The sequence below is a fragment of the Lissotriton helveticus genome, chromosome 9 (genome assembly GCF_964261635.1).
Source record: "Lissotriton helveticus chromosome 9, aLisHel1.1, whole genome shotgun sequence".
NCBI classification, from domain to species: Eukaryota; Metazoa; Chordata; class Amphibia; order Caudata; family Salamandridae; genus Lissotriton; species Lissotriton helveticus.
Genome location: NC_136070.1, coordinates 57,155,667 through 57,173,708, shown reverse-complemented (window position 1 = coordinate 57,173,708; position 18,042 = coordinate 57,155,667). Strand labels below are relative to the sequence as shown.

Here is an 18,042-nt window from a genome sequence, read left to right as displayed (position 1 = left end):
GAGGGAGGAAAGAAGGAGTCTGAGGAGTGGACTTGCATGAAGAAATCCTGCAGGCCAGAGTGGGCAAAATGACCCTCCATGTGGACCAGAAAGTCAAGGCAGTAATTTATTTATTTATGCCTGGTGAAGGTATTAATAGACACCCATGTAGCCACCTGGAATATATCGAGCATTGGAACACCTTTTGGAATAATACAAATGGGGGTGGGGTCGCACACCACTCACACACCAGCGGGATCGTGAGTAGTGTGCGACCCCACCCCCATTTGTAATGTTACTGCTCCCTTGAGCAGTTGGCTGACGAGCCTTGAACCCCGCACCTGCGCGTCTGCGTGATACTAAACCTGGCAGATATTTGGCAGCCACCGGCAACCCCAGAACAACGCCTATCCCTGCTGACGAGGGGTGATACCCCGAAACACATGTCCAGGGATGGCGTAGACAGCAGAGAATCGAAAGAAGATGCATTGCGGAACACGTGACTACATTAACCATAGTCCTTAGGGGCGATACCGCCGGTGTGTGATTAGTGTGCGACCCCACCCCATTTGTAACCTTTTGGTATAATGCCATTATGGCTCTGGTGTAATATGCCTATAAGCCCTCTGGAGTATCCTTTTTTCACAGGCCATTCCACCTAGACCATGTGTGCTTCTGGACTGGTCTTTCGATTATCCACACCAATAAAGCTTGTTAAAAGCTGGTCATCCACCCAGTGCTCAATCATGTTCTTGATGTAAAAGCTATGAGCTCTTCTAGGGTCTAGTCGGTGGAGCCATCTCACCCCCAGAAGGAAGGTAAGCATGATTGTGATTTAAGCAGTCAACTGCCCCTACCACAAGTTCGTCCCCTCCTTCTCAATTGGTAGATTACCCCCAATTGCAGCCTCCTGTAACGTTTACCCGATTATGAGCCCGCACCACAGACTTACCCAAGCTTCAGTCTTTGATGAGACTGTAGAGTGTAATATGAATTTAAATCCTAGGACTCACTGTCATTTGTATCTTTCAGTCATAACAGAGTACAAGGTTTCCTTAGAAACCTTGAATTGCAAAATATCATCGTTTCTATGAAGGCCATAGACCTGCTCTTACTGAATAAAAGGGTGTTCAGGGTGCTGTGCCTGAGCCACAATTGTTTCACTCACGTATTACAAATCCCCTTGGGAGTTTAATGTCTGCAGCAGACTGAAAAGTTTCATCTGCACCCTACACCCAGATATGCTACAGAGTCAAAACCTTTTGCCTGCATGATTTTTAGCTTTGGAGCAAGCTAACCCACTGACATGCCTACAGCAAGACTATTTTTAGTTACTGAAAGGAACTAAAACATTTGTATTACCCTACATCTTTGGAAACGAAACAATAGGTAGCGTGATAGAGGTTTGTGGAACCTTGTTCTCATGAAACTATCAGACGATTTAAGATAGCAATCCTTTTCAAAGGGGGATGCAGATACAATCACATGCTAACATTACTTCCTGGTCCTCACTAGGAAATGTTTCCTAAAAGAAATGTGTATGTGACTGGTATGCGTTTTTAACTGGGAGTCCAGGTGAAAATGCTTGGCATGCCCTTTTGTGCTGCTACTTCATGAGGTATGGAGCTTGTGTACGCTAATGAGACTAAGATGACGGGAAGCTTAATAGGCTCATCTAGAGCAAGTCCTTCACCAGCATTCTCAGTTCCTACACTTGAGCTTCCTAGATAACCTGGTGACATACTGTGAAATGAACAAACCACAAGCTTGTTCTCCATGCTACTTGATTTTCTTATCCGCTTTTCAACAATGCAATCCATCAATTACGGCGCACAGCTGCTTCCGAAGGAACCTCCCAGCGCTAGCGAAAAAACTGAATCTGCACCAGGGGCAAGTTGAGAGCGATGGGCACTAAACTTCAATAAACAGGAAAACTTTCAGCTTCTTTTTGAAGTTGAAGGGTACCAAACGTAAGTTAATAGGAAGTGAGGTCCAAAGTTTAGCCGTAAGAAAAGCGAAGAATCTACCGCCTTTTCTGGCCTCAAAGTTTTGGACCGTGAAAGAGCTTGAGTGTTAGATCTTAAAGACCTGAATTGATGGTAGGGTTTAAGCTTTTCCTTAAATAAGGAGGCCCTTGGAGAGCACATGCATTAAATTGGATACGTTTAGCTACTGACAGCCAATGGAGGCGCTTCAAAATAGGTGAGATTGATTGTCGATGTGGAATGTTCAAAATCAGTCTTGCTGTAGCATTCAGCACAATTAATGAATCAAAAAGGCCGGAAGACTCGGATATAGACTGTTAGCATGATCCAATCTGGAAGTTACAAGTGTATATAATAGATTTTTGTGTATCTTTAGGGACCAGGTTTTTTAAAGGAGATTTAAGTTTCCCAAAACACTGCAGAGACATGTGGAATTTGGGCTAGAAAGGTAAGATTGGAATCAAATGGTGTTCCCAGGGTTCTAGCCGTGCAGGCAGGGGTTGGAGGAGTACTTATTGTATTGTCAAAGCACTAGAATGAAATCATGATAAGGGACATAGCTAAATGAATTGCCTCAATCTTCCTGCCCCAAGATAATTACCAAAAGTACCACATTCTCACATTGCGCCCAACTGGAGGGTAATCAGACCATCATGGCTTTCTCAAACTTCTTATTCACAGGGTTCTTGTTCGTCATTCAGTCTACCTCCAAAAGGCATACAGGAAGTCCGTCAAGGGTCCAAAATTCACCATTTATTTATTTATTTATTCAAAGTTTTATATAGCGCAAACAAGATCTTTGCAGATATCAGAGCGCTTTACAGTAACAGAGGTTAGGGGCAACAAGGGGGGGGGGTGATTATACACACTCTTAAAAACAATATAATAGTCGGTAGTAAGTGAGTTGCAAGGTAAGAAAGCAATCAAGTAAGAGTATAACAACAATAAACAATAGGCAATCAAAAATACAGAGCCGTACAATGTCTTTGATCCAGTAACAATAGTGTTCAGGTGAACTTAGCCATAAGGATGGCTTTTACCTCTTTCTTAAAGAATGCAGTGGAGGGGATAAGCCTGGTTTCAGGCGGGAGTGAATTCCATATCCTGGGTTCCATTCCTGAGAAGGAGCGTTTGTATGTTTTTTCCTTCCGGAATCTTCTAGGTTTCAGGAGGAGTTTTTTTGTGCTTCTATTGGATCTCGAGCCTCCTGATATAGTCAGCTTTTGAGTGAGGTATTCTGAAAGATACATCTGCCGTGTGGATTCCTCACCTTGTGAATATCCCCTTGCGTCAGCAACATTCGGAAATTCTTTTGTAGCTTCGCGCCGACGTGGATCCGGACGTCACAGAGGCACGGCATCGCACGCGACTCCGCTGACGTCACCGACGCCTATAATAGGCCCACGCCGGCGTGATGACATCGGTTCCCTTTTTTCCGCGTCGTCGACGCTAACGGTTTTCAGGGATCGTACTGTAGCTTACAGTAACTTTGTTACTATTTTCATTGTATTGTGTATCTTCATACTTTTCGAGATGTCGTCGAAGAAGACTGGGTTTAAAGCTTGTGGCGAGTGTGGCAAGACTATGTCTATCACCGATCCTCACGAATGCTGTGTCTGGTGTTTAAGCTCCGACCATGATGTCGAGGACTGTCTTTGCTGCAAGAAGATGACGCCGAAAGCTTTGAGAGAGAGAGAGGCGAAACTCCTCGTGGCAAAGCTTAAAAGTAAGAAGGTTAAGAAATCTTTGAAGTCTCGATCTCGTCGGTCGAGGTCGAGATCGAGGTCTCGTTCGAGGTCGCACTCTGAGTCGTCTTCGGCTCACGCTTCGAAGTCTTCGAGGAAGAAACACAAGAAGAAGAGCCATGAGTCGCGTCATCATTCTGGGAAGGACTCTAGTTCAAGACCGAAGTCCCAGGTCAAGCTTCTGAGTAAAGAAGTGGAGATTTCAGAATCGGAACATGATGAGGATTCGCATCCGGGTTCACGCGAATCTCAGAAACAGGTCCATTCTCCGTGTCCATCCAATCCTTCTGGTCAGGAGGATGAAGGTGAGGAGCAGGGGGCTGGTGGAGCCGAAGTTCCAGTACCTGAGGGTTCGTCGACTCCGGTTCCGGCACCCGATGAAGAGGTCGACGTTGTATCGACTCCGCCTCCTCAGGAACAGCCACGAGGTCCATATCCTGAGTTTCCGACTCCAGGTCAGGATCCTTCTCAGTTCCTGAACGCCATGTTTGGTGTCTATTCCAGGGCAATGTTCCCGTCTGGTGCACCTGTTGGTCCCACGGGTCCTATGACCTTTAACTTAGGTGTTCCTCAGGCTTACGCCCCTGCACCCTTCATGCCTTTTATGCCGGCTCTACCACCGCATTGGCATTTTCCGACACCGCCGGTGTCGTCGGCGCCGAAGCGCACGACGCCGGTGCCATCGACGCCGATCCCATCGACGCCGATACCTGCGACTCCGAGGCAGGATTCTGCCCGACCTCGTATGGATAGACCCCGTCCGACTTCGGGTTCGACGCCGGCACCGACCCCGTCGGAGTCGATTCCGGATCCATTGGCTTCAGTGGTGAAGGAAAGATCTCGGAGAAAGGCCCAGAGACTTCTGGAAGAAGAAAAATATGGGTATTCAGATACTGAAGAAGGAGAGTTGCAGGATTCTGAGGATCCGTTTGAGGATTTGTGTGAAGCCAGTGGGCTTGAACTATCACCTGAATGGGAATTGGCTTCTGTGTCAAATGTTCCATCAAAGGATGTGATACCTTATCACACTGTCATTAAGAAAGCAGCGAGTCTATTGAATATTACTCTGCCCACTGCTGATTATAAGCCTAATATTTTGACTGAGGTGCTTCATTCACCCTCATCTATCATTGAACCTATGTTGCCCTTCAACGAGGCCTTGTCTGAGCCTATTTATGAGGTCTGGAAGAAACCCTTGTCTGCTCCTGCAGTTTCTAGAATAGTGGCCAGGAGATATAGAGCTGCACCAGAGGACCCTGCATTTTTATCTTCACATCCTCTTCCTGAGAGTTTGGTGATACAGGCTGCTTGCTCAAAGAAATCTGCTGGTGCTTTTCCACAAGTTCCTGGAGATAAGGAATCCAGGAAGCAAGACCAAAGTGCCAAGAAGGTTTTCTCATCAGCCAGTATGGCATTAAAGTCAACCAATGCTACGTGTCTGATGGGAAGGTATATCCATGCTTTGATGGATTCTGTCAAGCAGTTGATTCCGAAAGTCCCTGAGGATGACAGGAAGGATTTTCAGGAAGTGGTATTGGACACTCAAGCAGCTGCGAGACAGGTCATTCAGAGTGGTCTGGACACTGCTGATTCAGTGGCAAGGGTCATGGGTTCCTCCGTGGCCACTAGGAGGGCTGCCTGGCTCAAATCTTCAGAATTCTCTGCAGACGTCCAATCTGCCTTGATGGACTTGCCTTTTGATGCAGCAGGGTTGTTTGGTAAGAAGGCTGATACTGCCTTGGAGCGTTTTGAGGACAGTAGGGCCACTGCAAAATCTTTGGGTCTTCAGTCCAGGGGTACTACCGGAAGACGTTTCAGGGGATTTGGTCGTTCTTCCTTTCGGTCTTACAGATCATCCCAGCAGCAGCAGCAGAATACACTGTACAAGTCGTACAGGGGCAGACAAAGATCCCGCCCTAGAGGTCGTCAAGCTTCCTCCTCCTCCTCCTCCTCTCCTTCCCAACCCCCTGCCAACGTAGCAAAGCAGCCCTAGATCCGCCATTCCGGATCATGTGGGCCCAGTGGGGGGTCGGCTTACACATTTTCTACAAGATTGGGAATTAATAACATCGGATCTTTGGGTTCTCAATCTTGTAGAGAATGGGTATGCACTTCCTTTCCAGGAATTCCCTCCCAATTACCCTCCTTGCCAGGGTTATTGTTCGGAAGACCACCTGCTTCTCCTGCAGGAAGAAGTCCTGGCACTGTTCCGAAAAGGTGCGATAGAGGTGGTTCCAGAGCCGGAAAGGGGTCAGGGGTGCTACTCCCGGTATTTCCTGATCCCCAAGAAAGATGGCAGGCTTCGGCCAATCCTGGACCTCAGGATTTTGAACCTTTACCTGAGGCAGGAAAAGTTCAAAATGCTCACTCTTGCACAGGTTCTTCAAGCGCTGCTGGAAGAAGACTGGATGGTGTCGATCGACTTGCAGGATGCGTATTTTCATATTCCCATCTTGAAGTCGCACAGAAAGTATCTCCGTTTCACAGTTGGGTCACAGCACTACCAGTTTGTGGTCCTTCCGTTTGGTCTTACTACTGCACCTCGAGTCTTCACCAAGGTGATGGCAGTGGTGGCAGCTCATCTCAGGAGATCGGGGATTCATGTGTTTCCGTATCTAGACGACTGGCTGATCAAAGCGGAGTCGCCGCTCCATCATCTGCAAGAGACAACTCTGTTGTTGCACATGTTGGGTTTTTCGATAAATGTACCCAAGTCTTACCTGGTGCCCTCACAGCGCAACCTGTTCATAGGTGCGGTACTGGACACTACTGTGTGTCGCGCATTCCCTCCTCCTCAAAGGATTCGCGACATACAGGAGATGGTTCCTTTATTTTTCAGTGGAGCGGTCGTTCCAGTCCTGAAGGTTCTTCGCCTGCTCGGTCTGATGGCTTCATGCATTCTGTTGGTCAACCATGCACGCTGGCACATGAGGGCACTCCAGTGGTGCCTCCGCAGGCAGTGGTATCAACACAATGGAGATCTCAGGGAGTCAGTGAAGATCTCCAGAGAAACTGCGGCAAATCTATCTTGGTGGAGCGTGGAAGGCAATCTGTCTCAAGGGAAGCCTTTCCAACTGCCTCCATCGGTGGCCACAGTGATATCGGATGCATCCACCCTAGGGTGGGGTGCTCATCTGGGGGATCTGGAGGTCAAAGGTCTTTGGTCTCCAGAGGAAAGGTTGCTTCACATCAACCTTCTAGAATTGCGGACGATACGTTTGGCGCTCAAGGCCTTCCTCCCTTCCCTTCGCGGTCAGTCAGTCCAGGTCCTGACGGACAACATGACCGCGATGTAGTACGTCAACAAGCAGGGAGGAGTAGGGTCGCAGTGTCTCTGCAAGGAGGCTCTGCGCCTCTGGTCCTGGGTTCAGGACCATCGGATTTGTCTGATGGCAAGTCATCTGGCCGGGGTTCTGAACGTTCGTGCAGACAGTCTCAGTCGGCAGTTGTCTGCCGATCACGAGTGGAGGCTTCACCCAGAGGTAGTTCACGACATCTTTCGGATGTGGGGGACTCCTCGGGTGGACCTGCTCGCCACTCGCGAGAATGCTCACTGCCTGTCATTCTGCAGTCTCCAGTATCCGTTGCAAGGAGCCTTGGGGGACGCGTTTCAGTTGAGTTGTGGAAATCAACTCCTTTACGCGTTTCCTCCCATACCCTTGATTCCTCGGGTTCTGAGGAAGATTCGCCAAGACTGGGCCCAAGTCATATTGATCGCCCCGGATTGGCCAAGAAGGGTGTGGTATTCAGACCTTCTCCACCTCTCCTCTCACCCGCCGCTCCATCTCCCTCACAGGGCAGATCTCCTCTCTCAGATGGAGGGGCAGGTTCTACACCCCCACCTCCAGACCTTCCACCTTCATGCCTGGAGATTGAGCGGGGCAACCTGATTTCTTTTTCTCTCCCTCACGATGTGGTGGATGTCATTTTGTCAGCCAGGCGTGACTCCACTAAGTCCATCTATTCTTATAGGTGGTCTAAATGTGTTGCTTGGTGCAGGGAGAAATCTATAGACCCTTTGAGGTCCCATTTATCTGATGTGCTCCAGTTTGCCCTTTCTCTGGCTCAGCAGGGGCTTGCTGTTGCCACGGTGAAGGGTTATCTTTCTGCGCTGTCGGCTTTTATCTGTTTGCCTGACCAGCCTTCTCTTTTTAAGTCTCCCATTGTTTTAAGGTTTTTGAAGGGCCTCACTAATAGGTTCCCTCCTACACCTTTTATTGGGCCTCAGTGGGATTTGAATCTAGTTTTGACATTTTTAATGGGTGCTCCTTTTGAGCCTCTTCACAAATGTCACATGAGGCTTCTGACTTTCAAAACGGTTTTTCTCGTTGCAATCTCCTCGGCAAGGAGGGTAAGTGAGCTTCAAGCTCTTAGTTCCAAGCCCCCATTCCTGACCATTCATGCTGAACGAATGGTTCTTAGGACCAGGGCTGCTTTTCTGCCAAAGGTGGTGACTCCTTTCCACCTTGGTCAATCCATTACCCTTCCTACTTTTTATCCTCCCCCTCACCCTTCCAAGGAGGAGGAGAGATTACACCGTCTTGACCCCAAGAGGGCGGTGTCTTTTTACTTGGACAGGACTAAAGACTGTCGAGTGGACGACCAGCTCTTCGTTGGCTTTGCTGGCTGCAAGAAAGGAAGAGCGGTCCATAAGAGGACTTTGTCGAGATGGATCGTCCTCTGCATTAAGATCTGCTACTCTTTGGCCGGTAAGGACCCACCTGAGGGTATAAGGGCTCATTCAACTAGAGCTAAGTCTTCGACCTCAGCATTGGCTAGAGGTGTGCCTGTTGAGGATATTTGTAGAGCGGCAACTTGGTCTTCCCTCCACACTTTCGCGAAGCATTACTGCTTGGATTCCGAAGTGAGGAGGGAGGGTCACTTTGCGCGCTCTGTCCTTCAGGATTTCCTGGTTTAGAAGAGTGGACACCCTCCTCCGGGAGTGGGGACTGCTGTGGGACTCTATTCACAAGGTGAGGAATCCACACGGCAGATGTATCTATCAGAAGAACAAGTTACTTACCTTCGGTAACGCTTTTTCTGGTAGATACTATATCTGCCTGTGGATTCCTCACTGACCCACCCGCCTCACCGTTGTCCACTCTTCTATGCCAGTGGTTTATATGATGTATTATTTTATGGTCAAGGATTTGTCTATTTCAAATGTTTTATTGCATTTGCTTCACACTGTGTGTGTTACCTTGATTTCTATACTGCGTATACTGTGTATATGTCTGTCATCGGTCCGTCCGTGTGCCTCGAAGGCACGGAAAAAAGGGCGGAACTGATGTCATCACGCCGGCGTGGGCCTATTATAGGCGTCGGTGACGTCAGCGGAGTCGCGTGCGATGCCGTGCCTCTGTGACGTCCGGATCCACGTCGGCGCGAAGCTACAAAAGAATTTCCGAATGTTGCTGATGCAAGGGGATATTCACAAGGTGAGGAATCCACAGGCAGATATAGTATCTACCAGAAAAAGCGTTACCGAAGGTAAGTAACTTGTTCGTTGGGTGACTTGTGGTGTATGGCCGAGTGTGTCATACAGGCAATTTTCAGCTGTACTCTGGCTTCAAAAGGCAGCCAGTTCAGGGATTTTAAGTCAGGGGATATATGCGAGTGTTTTCTTGAGCCAGTGATGAGTCTCGCGGCAGCGTTCAAGGAGGCTCTTCGGGGTGCCGTTGTTGATAGGGGGAGCCCGCTGAGAGCCACAATTCCGTAGTCTATGCGGGGGATGACTAGGGCTTGTACCGCAGTTTGGAAGTCCTTGGGTGGGAGGAAGGGTTTGAGTTTCCTCAGAGTGTTGATTTGGAAATTAGTTCCTTTAGTTGCTTTGCTAATGTGCTGCTGCATGTTGAGATTGGAGTCAAGTGTGATGCCTAGGGATTTCGCGGAGTCCACGATGGTGGGCTGGACATTGAGTGCAGTTAGATGATTGAGCCAGGTTTGGGTGATGGTGTTTTTCGCAGGAGGTGAGATCAGAAGGAACTCAGTTTTCAGAGCATTTAGTTTGAGGTGATTATCGGCCAGCCATGATTGGGTGTCTCTTAATGTGGAGTTCAGAAGTTTGATGTCCTCCGGGGATTGTAGCTTGAGGTAAAGTTGAGTGTCTTCGGCGTACATATGGAAGTGTACATTCGATGCTTGAAGCAAGGTGGCGAGTGGTTCCATGACGAGGTTGAACAATGTGGGGGATAGTGAAGATCCTTGAGGGACGCCTAGTGTTACGGGCACAGATGAGGACAACACGTTGTTGATCTTGAACTTTTGAGACCGGTTATGTAGGAAGGAGGTGAACCATTTGAGGACAGTACCGGATAAACCCATTCTTGCATTTAACAACTCCAGTAGGTTCTCATGTTTGACCGTATCAAATGCTGAGGAGAGATCAAGAAGGATGAGGAGGCAGGAATCATTGCGATCAAGGATTTGGAGGGCGTCATCAATTATGTGTGTCATAGCCGTTTCCGTGCTGTGTTTTGCTCGGAATCCTGATTGATGAGTGTTGAGGAGGTCAAACTGATCGATGTGTTTTGTCAGTTGGAGTTGTACGCATTTTTCTAGCAGTTTGGCCAAGGTGGGGATATTGGTGATAGGGCGGTAATTGTTTAGGTCGGCCGGGTCAGCTGTAGGTTTCTTGAGTATAGGCATGACTTGCCCTACCTTGAGGGAGTCTGGGATGAGTCCTTGTTGAAGGGAGCCGTTAATGATTTTAGTCCAGAGTGGGAGGAGCAGGGGGGTGAAGTCTTTTACAGCATTAGCAGGTAGGGGGTCTGTGAGGTGATTAGAGGGCTTCAAGGAGCCGAGCAGTTTGTGAATTGATTCTTCGGAGTAGGTGTCAAAGGACGACCATGCCGCGTTGTTTTTAGGTTGAGTGTTAGTTATGCTGATGGGGCTGGAGTATCGGCTTACATCATTGAGGAGATCAATTCTTATATTGTCGGTCTTTAGCTTGAAGAAGGCAGAAAAGTCTTCAGAGCTTGGAATATCACTTGTTGTGCTGTTTGATTGTAGAGGTTGCATCTTCGTTTGCGTTTTGACTAGCTCGGACAGTTTTCTTGGTCGGTGTTTTGCTTGGTCCAGCTGTTGGCTAAAGAAGTCTGATTTTGACCGCTTGATTTTCTTAAAGTAGGCATTTCTCTTATTCTTAAGCATTTTAAGGTGCAGTGCTGAGGGGTCAGATCTCCAGGTTCGCTCTGCCATTCGCATAGCGCGCCTGTCTTCATTGAGTCTACCATCATACCATGGGTTCGAGTTCTTGGTGGAGACTCTCTTCAGTTGCAGGGGGGCGGCTTCATTGATTATTGAGGTCATAGAGTCGAGATAGTGGTCGGTCAGAGAATGAACATCCGAGACGCCCGTAGGGGGAAGGAGAAGACTGCGGGTGTGGGAAGGCAAGGAGTTGGGGTTAAGATTCTTCATGTCCCTTTTCCAAGATCTTGGTTTTGGTGGGTTGAGCCGGGTTAGGTTTGACCCTTTCGTTGATGAAAAATGTGATAATGTGGTGGTCTGACCAGTCACAGGGTTGGATTGCCTCCAGATTAGTAGAGTCCCCTTTGGCGATGATCAGGTCGAGAATAGAGCCTTTGTCATGTGTAGGACTGTTGCAGATTTGGGTGAGGTCAAGCGCGTTGAGGAAAGTTTTGAGACTATTCACCACCGCGTCTTTCCGGTCGTTCCAGTGGAGGTTGAAGTCACCCAAGTAGATTTGAGTGATCAGTCGCCCGGCGTTGGATGTTATCGTGTCCATGAGTTGTTGGGAGAAGGTGAGGTTGTCCCCGGGTGGGTGGTAGATGACATGCAGGGAGCAGACAGGTTTGCCCTCGCTAGTAATATCGAAGCATATGAGTTCACAGGAGGTAAGGGAGGGGGAGGTGGCTTTAGTAACAGCGAGATTGCTCCTAAAAATGCATGCGATACCCCCGCCCGTCTGGCCTGTTCTGTCGAGTCTAATGATGTGATAGTTGGGGGGGACCAGTATGTCCATTATAGGTGAAGAGGCTTCAGTTAGCCACGTTTCAGTCAGAATGGCTAGGTCGAGGTCCTTTGTTAAGATGAGATCCGCGATGCTGGAGGAGTGTCTCGGGGCCGATCTGCAGTTGAGAAGGAGACATTTGAGTCTGGGGGTGAGAAGGGTGGTCGAATGTTCTAGAGAGAGGGGGATTTTCTGAGATTATTGGGGACGGAGCTTCTGTTGCTCAGTGTGGGGGGCCTAAGGGGATTTGTGAGAATTGAGGGTATGGGAAGGTGTGTGGTGGTTGTGTGTTTTGTGGGACCTGGGTCATATGAGCGGAGGAGAGTGTATAGGTCGCGGTCAGAGAGGGAGTTGGGGGAGCGACGGGGGCGGCAGGTGATATTGCGAGCGGGGATAGAGGGCCAACGCGGGGGTAATGAATGACAGGGTCTGTGGGTAGGGAGGGGGATTTGTTGTATGCGGAAGTGGTAGGTAGGGGGTGTCTGGGGTGTGTGGCGGCAGGTGATATTGCGAGCGGGGATAGAGGGCCAACGCGGGGGGTAATGAATGACAGGGTCTGTGGGTAGGGAGGGGGATTTTTTGTATGCGGAAGTGGTAGGTAGGGGGTGTCTGGAGTGTGTGAAAAGAAGTTCTTTGATGGTGTGGAGCTCTTCTTTGACTTGTACGAGGGTTGATATAATCAAGTCCAGGGTTGGATTGGGGATGGTATTGGGTATGAGAGCCTTGGGCGGGTGGTTGAGTGGGGCACTGTAGTGGGAGCTGAAGCGGAGGGTAGTAGGTGGGGTGGCATTCGATGGGTGAGAGAGATTGTGGGTAAGGGGTGTGGATGAGGTAGGGGGGCGGTTGGTAGAATAGGTGATGGCGCTGATGGGAGGTGGCGCAGGTGAGTTGAGGGATGAATGTGGGCTGGAGATGGTGGGGGTGCAAGTAAGATAGTGGGGGCTGAGAATGGGGGGGGAGAGAGGATGAGGGGTTAGGGTAAGGGAGGTGGTGTGTTCCGTGAGTCTAACTGGGAGAGTGGGGTAGTGGGGGGTGAGGGTGGGGGGGAGATAGGGTGAGAGATGGTCCTGCCGCGGGGTGTGGGAGATATGTTCAGGGCGGTGATGGGTTCTGCGAGGCTCGTGTGAGGTGTATGGTGGGGGGAAGAGAGGGTGGGGGTATGGGGGGTGTATGAAGGGGAGTGATCTTCGCCAGTGCATGAGGGGTGTGGAGAAGTGGGATCGGGAGGGTGACTGAATACAGCGCTGAGGGGAGGGGAGAGGTGTGTGACGTTCAGATTCTGTGATAGGATAGGCATGTTAGGTTGACGATTGGAAGACTAGGGTGTTGTGTAGTCCGAGGTGTTAGGAGTGGAGGTCCGCCTGTTGGAGATAAGATCTATGAAGGTGGGGAACAGGTTGTCGAGTAGTTCAAGGTTCCTGTCTGTGGATTGGAATAGGATGATCCCATTGTTGTAGATGGAGATAGTGGCTTTGCCAGGGAAAAGTTGGGATGGTGTAATGGAGAGTGTTAGCCCATGAGCAGATTTTCTAGTGGTGGAGATAGTGAGAGTGGAGAGGAACATTTTCCTCCACTGTGCTCTACGTAGAGTGTAGAAGATGATATCCGTGCTCGTGGCCCCATTAATTAGTGAAAAGTAGGTGTCCACAAACGGGGTTTCAGGGTGGGCCTTCAGGAAGTTGTGTTTGAAGCGTTTAGCGTTTTTTTGGTGAGCTCGGGTGGGTAGTTAATTTTGTATGTGTGCTTGCCCATGCTTTCCATGATGGAAGCGGTCTAGGTAGAAGAGGGGGGAGGGGGGGGGGTGTGCGTGGGTGGGTGAGGTAATAGGGCGGTGAGCATGAAAAGAAAAGAAAAATAGAGGAGTATAGCCTTAGGTGTGAGTTAATGAGGATGACTAGTCTAAGATGGCCACCAAAGTGGAGGGCTGGTCAAGATGGCCGCCAAAATAGAGTATAGAAGGGAAGAGTATTAGTCCTTTGTCTGTTGTTGTTGGGATTTGGAGAGATCAGTTTCCCTTTCTACTGAGGGCAGGTCGAGTTAGTCCTGCTTCTATGTTGCTGCTTGGTGGGGAGGAGAGAGACTTATCTCCGTTTAGGTGACCCCTGACCTAGTTGGTATGCAGCCTCATGGTCAACTGGGGGCAGTGGGGCGATTTATTGCTCCAGTTATGGCCCCCGCCATTTTAGACAATTGCGACACTGCCCAGTCGACGAAAATAGTTTTATTTGAAAGAAAATATCCCTTTAGGAAAACGGGCAGAGGGAGAGAAAACCGGCAAAAGTGTTCAGGAAAGTAAACTTGTGTGCACACACCTTGTAAAGAGTCAGGCGGCCGTTCGTAGCACCCCTGCACAGGCTGCAGCTCCGCTCACGGTAGATCCCGGTGGCAGCAGAGGGGGTCGTGGGGGGTGGCTGTTGTCGCTGCGGGCCGCGCAGCTTGATCCAGCTCCAGCTGATCTGCTCATCTGGGGGGTAGGCGCGGTGCTCCCGGTGAGCGTCCCCTCTCCAAGATCGATCCCGAGATGACGAGAGAGACTTCCCGAGGGCACCGCGAGCAACAAACGCGCCCAGCGGAGCCAGTCTCCTCAGAGGCTGCAGGATCTGCAGCAAACCCAGCGACCAGCTCAGGAATCTGTCGATGGTCCGGTGCAGGCCGGTGCAGGCGTGGTTACCTTCCGATGAGGAGCCTGCTCCAGCCGATCCGACCGACCGGGCATTGGCGAGAGGCTCCCAGAGATCTCTCCCGTGGGCAGCACCGCACTCCTGCTGAGCTCAGAACGTGCCCAGCGGTGCCGGTCTCCACGGCGGTTGCAGGTACGCAGATGGCTGCGATGGTTGCGGTGCTAGATAGGATTGGCTCGCGGGGCGCCGAGCTCACCCCGGCAGCTCCCAACTTGAGCGGTACACCGGGGTGATCACGGCGGTTATTACAGGCGGGCAGGACGACTCCGCAGAGGGTTCCAGTCGTCCGTCCGGCGCCTCTTGAGGTTGGTCCCTCGGGTGACGGCAGCAGGGGTCCAGGTCCGGGTCCACTTCCACGAAGTCCGGCGCTAGTGGTGGTGATGAATTTCAGGCGAGTCGGACACCTCCGGTGGACCGCCGCAGCTCGACTCGCAGGCAACTACAGCGTGTACCAGTCGTCCACAGCGGGCTCCAGGCAACAAGCATCCGTGCCGGGCTCCGCATATGGCCAGGGACAGCTCAGGGTCCGAAGAAGAAGGTGGGGGTGACTCGGTCTTCTCCTGGGGAGCTCACAGCCTCCGGACAGGTCGGGGATCCTCTGAAGGTTTCGTCCACCGCCAAACAGGTAAGGAAGATATTGTTCAAATCCAGTTACTTGTTCAAATCCAGTTACTTGTTCAAATCCAGGTACTTGTGAGTTGCGTTGCTCACAACGGTGGAGATGCTGCTGGGTGCTAGCAGGGATAAAATCCAAAAATGGGATCCCAAGCACTTGGAGCTCTTACCAAGAGCTCCTACCCGGCGGCCATCTTTTCTGTCTTACCATGACTGTAAATGTTCCAATGCTGCAAAGAAAAAGCCACATGACCAACTGTGTACTGCAGTACATGAACCAAATGGTACATCCTTCCCCCAGTTTGCACCCTGCAAGATCTCTTCACTTCCAGGAAAAACATCAATGGGTTCAAAACCTGGGGACACCAACTGCAGCACCTAGCTTGTGCGTTCTAGAGAAACTGACAATACCAAAACATTCATAATGCACTAATGGTGTCTCTACTTGCATATCCATGACCGAGGAAGCACACCACACCTGCTCGCTATCAGATATTTCAGAATCACATTTGCAAAGCCATGGCTAACCTGTGGCACTGCTGAAAGTGTTTCTGTTCACGGTCTTTGGTTAACAATTGTTTTGAGTGCAAACGTCTCTAAAACAATACTTTTGTTGTATTGTGTGCCTTATATTTAATCATGAACCAGTTAACCTCTATTCTGTACTGCAAGGCATGTTGGCAAATGTTCAGAATGCTTCCCTGCCATCAATGAGTTTTTTCCTTTTTTTTTTTTTTCTTCTTCGAACCGAAAAGTACAATAAAGTTGTGAATGTAATGCGTGAATTAATCTTAATCTCACAAGGAGTGACAGGGATTTAGTAGGTCCAGCATACAGGCCCCATGGGATTATGATGAAACAAGAAAGTACGCTGTTCCTATGGGGGAAGGAGGAGTGCGTCAGACTAAGAATGCTGTGTCAGCTACAGGGGGCTCTTTGCCGGAGGTCTTCTCAGTTTGCCGTTGTGAAGCTAAATGATGTTGTGGAGGAAGCCTTTGTGTGGTGAGTAGAAGTGGGGATGGTGTATGTGTAGTTTAAAAATGGGTGCTGGATTCTCCAATCATAATTTATTCGCCGAGTACCTGGGCCATGAGTAAAAACACTGACTAACATCTTTAAGCTTCACAACGTCAAACCGAGAAGACCTCCAGCCAATAGCCCCCCTGCGGGGCCTGTTGGGCATTGCAGCGCCGGCCCAACTAGGAGCTGCCCTATGATGAAGCATGACCCCCCTCTGGGTGTGTGAGGGCCCTTGCTCCTTATTAGAGCTATCCCTGTACAATCCGGAATTGTCTTATCTTGCGCCTGTCTGTAACTGAAACAACATTCTTGGCCTGTCACAGTCCCCCCTTCTCCCATAGGAACAGCGTACTTCCTGGTTTTATTTGAATTAATCTTAGCCATTGGTAATTCTCAGGGCCACATCCCAGTCTATTGTTTTATTTTGCCCACCATGCCACTTCAGATTAGATCCAACCATATGCCAATCAGCCTTGTTCCTGCTACAGGCAGGACCAAGGCTGATTTGTAGAACGTGTCCCTGTCTACATTGGCATCATGGGTGAAAAACAGTGTCTGGAACGTTGTGCAGAGCGATTGCAAGTGGCTGAGATTCATTCAAGCATTCCTTCCATCACTTCATTTTTGCAGCTTTTTCTACCCACACTGCACAGGCGCCATTCAGGTAAGTAAGCTTCTTGCTGTTATACTAACATGGGGTAAATTCCTGAAATATCAAGCAGCTGTGGAAAACTGCTTGGCATGCTCTGCTTTGTTACGTTTTACTGATTCTTTTACTCTGTGGCCGTTGGACTAGAATCGAAGTTGATAAGTTGTGTTTGTTTTCCAGAGTTGAATCCGGAAAGACAGGATGCTTCTCTCCTAAAATTAGTCGAAAAGAGATGGTTCGCCGTTCACTGCGTCTAAAGTTCAGCCTGGGAAAAAGTAGCAGAGAGGTATAAATAAAATAACTATTTTGAATTTATCAAAGCTAGTAATGAATGTTAATTTACTCCGGTCTTGTTCATGCACTTGTGTGAATCTCTTCATAAGCATTCTGCTGCTGTATCTTTTTGGTTGCACTCTTCTCTGCGGTCTGTAATCTAGGTCCCCTAAGAAAGGAGGCACAGATGTAGCTGCTTCTGTTGATTGGCTGGTCTTCTTCCCCCACCTCTACTTCTAGCATTGCATGCACTGTTACTGAGGGGGCAGTCTTATTGCCTGTACATGTGAGAGTGCCTACCCTGTGAATATGTTGCCTTACATTTGGAGCCCATTGCATGCTGATTGGAAGAGCCAGATAACCCCTTAGTGGTTCTTAGTTTAGTCTCCATCCGACATGAGTTTCCACACTTAGCTCATTGTGGGGCAAGAGCAGCAGTACCCACAAGTAAGTGAAAATGGTTAGTGAAGGAGGAAGGATGCCCTTCCAACACCATTTCCCCAACCACCACATACTCTCAGATGTCTCCAGCTGCCCTCATTGGCCGTTCATAATGCCGAAATCAGTCTCCTGTTGGAACCTATGTCATACGAATTCTACGAGGCCCCGCTAAATTACCTCAAACCCCTATCCCCTTGACAATGTGAGTGGACAGGAGTACCGCATGTGTTTGGTGTATTGTAGTTTAGGGACAAACATAGCTTCTAATGCTAGACAAGGCTAGTGGTTACTGTGGGTAGCTTAGATATTTATGTAAACATTGATTAGTTAGGGCGCTATCACCACCTTGCCCCACAAGGCCTGAGGCGAATGTGGTGACATGCGCACAGGTTGTGAGTAGGAACACAGTAGGGCTTAATTTGTGGGGATCGATCTCCCATATTTCTCCCCCCAATGTGTGGGGTTGCCCTCATTACCTTATGGATTTGTCCTTTTAGACTGTGTAGAGCTTTTACTCACAGTTTGTAAAACTGGAGTGTTAAAAACGTGATTGAGAACCGTTAACCTTTTTAGAAGGTAATATCCATGATTTCTGCTTTGAAATCTTCACAGATTTCCTATCCACCTTTGTTAATGTTGAAAATGTGGCAAGGGAACTGCCAATTTACTGTATTTGTATTGC

At 49.3% G+C, this 18,042-nt stretch overlaps 1 protein-coding gene across 3 annotated transcripts in view; it reads left to right on the top strand.

Moving 5' to 3' along the window:
* ARHGAP11A (Rho GTPase activating protein 11A) overlaps window positions 1-18,042 on the top strand; it is a 146,528-nt gene that overhangs the window by 94,839 nt on the left and 33,647 nt on the right. For all 3 annotated transcript variants that reach the window (XM_078659448.1, XM_078659447.1, XM_078659446.1), the window contains one exon: window positions 16,827-16,932. In XM_078659448.1, coding sequence (XP_078515574.1) covers window positions 16,827-16,932 — 106 coding nt within the window. The remainder of the gene's footprint in view (window positions 1-16,826; window positions 16,933-18,042) is intronic.